The sequence below is a fragment of the Bos taurus genome, chromosome X, assembly GCF_002263795.3.
Source record: "Bos taurus isolate L1 Dominette 01449 registration number 42190680 breed Hereford chromosome X, ARS-UCD2.0, whole genome shotgun sequence".
In the NCBI taxonomy this organism is placed as follows: domain Eukaryota; kingdom Metazoa; phylum Chordata; class Mammalia; order Artiodactyla; family Bovidae; genus Bos; species Bos taurus.
In genome coordinates, this window is record NC_037357.1 from 3,849,901 (window position 1) to 3,855,884 (window position 5,984).

At 50.7% G+C, this 5,984-nt stretch overlaps 1 protein-coding gene across 1 annotated transcript; it reads left to right on the forward strand.

Moving 5' to 3' along the window:
• Nucleotides 1–2,838: 2,838 nt before the first annotated feature.
• SLC25A5 (solute carrier family 25 member 5) lies at nt 2,839–5,513 on the forward strand. Its single transcript, NM_174659.1, has 4 exons — nt 2,839–2,952; nt 3,916–4,402; nt 4,580–4,720; nt 5,110–5,513. Exons 1-4 carry the CDS (start codon nt 2,842–2,844, stop codon nt 5,265–5,267), a joined length of 897 nt encoding a protein of 298 aa, NP_777084.1. The 5' UTR covers nt 2,839–2,841; the 3' UTR covers nt 5,268–5,513.
• The last annotated feature ends 471 nt before the right edge of the window (nt 5,514–5,984 follow it).

Genomic DNA, 5,984 nt, shown 5'->3' on the forward strand with positions numbered 1-5,984 from the left:
TCGTGTCCAACTCTTAGCGACCCCATGGACTGCAGCCCACCAGGCTCCTCTGCCCATGGGATTTTCCAAGCAAGAGTACTGGAGTGGGATGCCATTGCTTTCTCCGACCCAAAGACTGAGAAGGGGCAAATTTTACGTAATTATTTGATCATCTTTTTGTGGAGAGTGAAATAGAACAGAACAGTAAATGTGGAGATCCTTGAAACAGTAAAAGAGCTTTGGAGTAGAATATGGCAGACACATCATGCTCAATGGAAGTAGCAGATGTGGCCAAGGAAAGGTTAAAAAAGAAAAGGGTACATAAGTGATAGCGAGCTGGGTCAGAGTAATTAATATTTGAATGAAAATGCATTCATCAGAATGTCAAGAGTTCAGACTAGAAAGGTTTTGAATTGTATAGTGAAATGCATTCTAAAACCACCTACCTCTAAACAAAATGCTGTTGATGTTTTGTTTTCACTGTTCATTCTCTCACCAGTAGAGGTAGACTGGCTATCACTTTCAGAGAACACACTCTATCATTGAAACTGCACAGCAAGGTCATTTCTGTATCCAGCTGCATTTCTATTATAATCAACTAATGAGAACCAAGTGGCCTCTCCAGAACACTGGTCAAAGATAGCCCCCAGGATCAACAAAGCTGGAGTGAAAATTGCTCTTCTCTGAACATGTGCTGTGTGTGCTCATCACTTTGGATTGCTCGGGTTCATGGAAAGACTAACGAATTGCAAAGTATACTTAGAGGAAGAACCTGACATGCCCAGAGGAATCTTAGAGTTGGGTCCTTTAACAGGCAGATCTGGAGAAGGTGGGAGAGGGCAAGAAATTGAGTGGCATGCCATCTATGTTTTCAGTGTGCTGGGTACCTAGGGCTCAGCTACAGTGGGTGTTTTCAACAGTTATTTTTGTAAACATGGCTGTGATGATTTAAACATAGGATTTGTGAGGGCACCTTCAGCTTCTGTTCTGAATCTGAGGAAGGGCATTCAAGCTAACAAGTAGGTTTGTAAGGACATGTGTGGCAAATGTTTTCCCAGTGCAGAGATTAAGGGAGTCAACAAGCCCTTGTCTCTTGACAACAATGGGTGTCAATCTAGTTCTGTCGATTCCTCTAAACTTTTCTGGAGATTAGCAATCCATTCAATGCAAGAGTACTTTACCTGGGCCCAGAGACCCAAATACCAATCTAGTTCACACAACCTCTTAACCTTAACGATATACCCTCTATGCTTTGGCTTCTGGCTCAAATAAAACCCTCCAGCCCAGTCCTTTTGAACGTTCCTCTGCCAATTCCCAGCAAGATCTTTGCTAAACTGCTTTTGCAAACAGGGGTCTGGGGCACGCGGACAGTGTCCCAGCTCTGCTGCTCCTCCAATTTCCTCTGGCTTCACCAGCGGTCCCATCACTTCATGGCAAATAGATGGGGAAACAGTGGAAACAGTGGCTGATTTTATTTTTCTGGGCTCCAAAATCACTGCAGATGGTGATTGCAGCCATGAAATTAAAAGACGCTTACTACTTGGAAGGAAAGTTATGACCAACTTAGAAAGCATATTAAAAAGCAGAGACATCACTTTGCCAACAAAGGTCCGTCTAGTCAAGGCTATGGTTTTTCCAGTGGTCATGTATGGATGTGAGAGTTGGACTATAAAGAAAGCTGAGCACTGAAGAATTGATGCTCTTGAACTGTGGTGCTGGAGAAGACTCTTGAGAGTTCCTTGGACTGCAAGGAGATCCAATCAGTTCATCCGAAAGGAGATCAGTCCTGGGTGTCATTGGAAGGACTGATGTTGAAGCTGAAACTCCAATACTTTGGCCACCTCATGCGAAGAGTTGCCTCATTGGAAAAGACCCTGATGCTTGGAAAGATTGAGGGCAGGAGAAGGGGACGACAGAGGATGAGATGGTTGGATGGCATCACCGACTCGATGGACATGAGTTTGGGTGGACTCCGGAAGTTGGTGATGGACAGGGAGGCCTGGCATGCTGCGGTTCATGGGGTTGCAAAGAGTCGGACATGACTGAGTGACTGAACTGAACAGAACACTGGCAAAGTTCCAGGCCAGGGCCAGACGTAGGGTGAGGAGAGTGAGGCACTTGCCCGGGCGCCAAATGTTAGCGGACACCAAACAACTCAGGAATCAAAATGAATTATTCTTTTTAATGCACCATTTAAAAAATCTAAAGGAATGCAAAAATCCTTGATGAACAACATTTCAAATTTCTGAATAAAGACAGGCTCCCTTCTTGCACTGGTAGGGCTCTGCCTCACTTGCCTCACCCTCACCCTAGCCCTGGGGCTCCAAATAAACTTGATTTACAAAAACAGGCGACCAACCAGCGCGCCACAGTTTATCTATATGAGTTTTTAAAATATTGCATTCAATATTATTTCTCTTGACAACCAAATTTGGGTAGTGGGGAGGGGGGTGTTGTTTGTTGGTTCTTTGGGGTCCCCTTAAATACCGCGCCTCACCCAGGTCCAGGCACACCGTGACCTCTCCCCCTCCGCGCCCCGGGGCCTCCCCTGGGGTCCCGCGTCCTGGTCAGGTACTCTGGGGCCGCCGCCTACTCGGGCCGGGTCAGGTGCTACGGGCGAGCCCTGGCAGCGCGGAGGGCGGCCCCTGCCGCACTCCTCGGCTCCTCCCTCTGCGCGCTCAGCCACTCAGCGGCCCCGCCGCCCCGCGCGCAGAGGCTCAGCGCCCGCCCCCGACGCCGGCCGCCCGGGCGCCGGCTCCCCCTATATAAATCAGCCATTTGCTTCGCTCCGCCCCAGAGCCCCGGAGTCCAAGCCGGTTCCTCGCCGATCTTTTAGTCGTCCGCTTACTCTTTCCTTCCAAGATGACAGATGCCGCCGTGTCCTTCGCCAAGGACTTCCTGGCAGGTGGAGTGGCAGCGGCCATCTCCAAGACCGCAGTCGCGCCCATCGAGCGGGTGAAGCTGCTGCTGCAGGTACGTCTCGGGATCCGAGAGCCTGACCAGGAAGTGGGGGGAGGGGCCGCGCGGGAAGCGGTGGTCCAAGGCCTGGGGGGGAACCAGCCCTCGTGATCTGCCCAGGGAAGTGGCAGCGTGGGAGCAGGGGGGGCCGCGGGGTAGGACCAAAAGCCAGACTTGAGAGAGGTGTTTTAGTGATCTGAAGTTCAGGATCTCGGAAAGGGTCGGGGGCGGAGGGTGGGCGGAGGAAGACCAGGGCCTGGGCATCCCAGAGCCAGCGAACTCGGATGGGGCAGCCCGGGAGTGACTGACTCCCGGGCCTTGGGGTCAAGGGCGAAGGCGCTGAAAAGGGGGACACCTGCCCGTACCGAGCACGTCAGGGTCGTGGCAAGGAGATAACAGCCTGGGGGAGGCCACGCGGCCGGTGGAGCGGCCTCGCAGCCGGCAGCCGCGCTCAGACCGGCCGGGCCGGAAACCGGCGCCGGGAAGCGCGTGTCCCTTGTGCTTCTGCCCCCGCGCAGCCGCTGGCGCGTTCCCGCGGCCTGGTGGCGCGCTCTGCTACTCCGGCTCTAGAGGGCGCGCCCGCACAGGCTGACGGGTGGTGGCCCTCGGGTCACCTCCAGGAGCGGGGCACCCGAGCGGGAGGGAAGCTGCTCCCAGGGACCTTAGGCGAAGACCACAGTCACCAGGGTGACCGCGCCTGACGTGGGACTCGCCCTCATGTCTCTGAACCAGGGTCTGAGATAATGACCTTTCTCCCAGGTCTAAAGGTCACGGCTCCGCTTGAGGGTGGTACCTCCTCACCCAAAGGGGTGGAGGTTTAATGCTTCTAGCTGTGATGGTGGCAGAAGGTTAGGAGGGTCCCACCTGTGGGACCCAGAAGACCAGACTTGAGGCAGGTGGGAGCCAACTAACCTTTAAGGGTGTCCGTTGAGATGCTGTATTCTCTTCACTTCTCGTGATTATCACTCTTTCTGTCAGGTGCAGCATGCCAGCAAGCAAATCACTGCAGATAAGCAGTACAAGGGCATCATAGACTGCGTGGTTCGTATCCCCAAGGAGCAGGGAGTCCTGTCCTTCTGGCGTGGTAACCTGGCCAATGTGATCAGATACTTCCCCACCCAGGCTCTCAACTTTGCCTTCAAAGATAAATACAAGCAGATCTTCCTGGGTGGTGTGGACAAGAGGACCCAGTTTTGGCGCTACTTTGCAGGGAATCTGGCATCAGGTGGTGCCGCCGGGGCCACTTCCCTGTGTTTCGTGTACCCTCTCGACTTTGCCCGTACCCGTCTAGCAGCCGACGTGGGCAAAGCTGGAGCTGAAAGGGAATTCAGAGGCCTCGGTGACTGTCTGGTTAAGATCTACAAATCTGACGGGATTAGAGGCCTGTACCAAGGCTTTAACGTGTCTGTGCAGGGTATTATCATCTACCGAGCTGCCTACTTCGGTATCTATGACACTGCCAAGGGTAAGTTTGCCCGTGGGCTTCAGAACTGTCCATGTGAGAATGTTTAAAGGGTTGTCTGAAGGCAGCCAGGGTCACCCCGTACAGCCCTTTGTGTGCAGAGATGTTGGGGGTGGGGATGTGCAAAACAAGTGAGGAAGAGTCTGCTTACTGGTGAAAGTGTCTCTCTCCTATTCTCAGGAATGCTTCCAGATCCCAAGAACACTCATATCTTCATCAGCTGGATGATCGCACAATCAGTCACGGCAGTTGCTGGGTTGACTTCCTATCCATTTGACACTGTGCGTCGCCGCATGATGATGCAGTCAGGGCGCAAAGGAAGTAAGTTCCACTGGAGCAGAAGATACAGATGTGGGCATGGCACATGGGCACCCATGCCTGCCTTTAAAAATGGCAGTCTGTTGAGATCCCAGGTGGGGTTGATTGGTCTGTGGCCACTGCGCAGACTCCTTTCAGCGGGCCCTTTGGTGCCTGTGCCTAAGGGGGCTTGCCTGGTGTTAGAGGTTAAGGCCAGCAGGTTGTCTGCACCTCCCTGTTGTCCTTGAGTCACCATGTTAAGATTGCAGTATTGGCCACACTAATGTGTAAATGTTGGATTTTTAAAAACTGACGATAGCTCTTAGAGGTGGGGCTCTGGGTTAGTCTAGTTAAACTTAAGGACTTTTCACCTCAGCCTCGGGTCACCAACCCTTTGTCTTTGTCCTTTGCAGCTGATATCATGTACACAGGCACGCTTGACTGCTGGAGGAAGATTGCTCGTGACGAAGGAGCCAAAGCCTTTTTCAAAGGCGCGTGGTCCAATGTTCTCAGAGGCATGGGCGGGGCGTTTGTGCTTGTCCTGTATGATGAAATCAAGAAGTTCACCTAAGTTATTTCCTAGTTTTTCTCCTGTGACTAGGCATGTTGTATTATATAACATATCTTGAGCATTCCTGACAGACTGTTAACTGTCTATTTATCAGTGGCAACTATTTACTGGTTGAAAATGGGAAGCAATAATATTCACATGACCAGTTTTCTCTTAAAGCCATTTCCATGATGACGATGGGACCCAATTTTTTTATTTCAGTCACTCCTGGCAAATAACAAATTTGAAGAAATAAAAAATACCTGGAATAGTTTTGTTTGTGGTTTATTTTCATTTAAAAGTACATTAGATAATTTAGTAAGGGCTACATTTGAGTAAATGCTACCTGTTTAATAAATGCTGCAGTATATCCTGAGGTGATGAGCTTTTTTCAACCAATCTTCAGCCATCCACTTAGCAAAGAATAGCTTGTCTGTGTGACCCATCGACGTTGCAGACCCAGAGCAACCGAAAACTGTTGGTCCATTGCCTGTGGACAGTCACAGCTGATGAGCTTTCTCTAAAAAGCACTCTGGACCCACCTTTCCTATCTTGTGCTTATTAATGAAGAAATACTAGCTGAATTTTACACTTGAATTTCATCTCATTTCATGATGAAATTCATTCTTCCATGAGTTTTATCTCATTTAAACAAAAGTGTTATAAAGTGGTGCTAGTGTTAGTCCCTGGAGAAGGCAATGGCACCCCACTCCAGTACTCTTGCCTGGAAAATCCCAT

Bases quoted from the DNA above. Each gene is read 5' to 3' on its own strand.
- SLC25A5 (NM_174659.1), top strand. From the start codon at position 2,842: ATGACAGATGCCGCCGTGTCCTTCGCCAAGGACTTCCTGGCAGGTGGA. The intron at 2,953-3,915 runs GTACGTCTCGGG...TCTTTCTGTCAG, and splicing joins GGGTGAAGCTGCTGCTGCAG to GTGCAGCATGCCAGCAAGCA. The intron at 4,403-4,579 runs GTAAGTTTGCCC...TCCTATTCTCAG, and splicing joins TATCTATGACACTGCCAAGG to GAATGCTTCCAGATCCCAAG.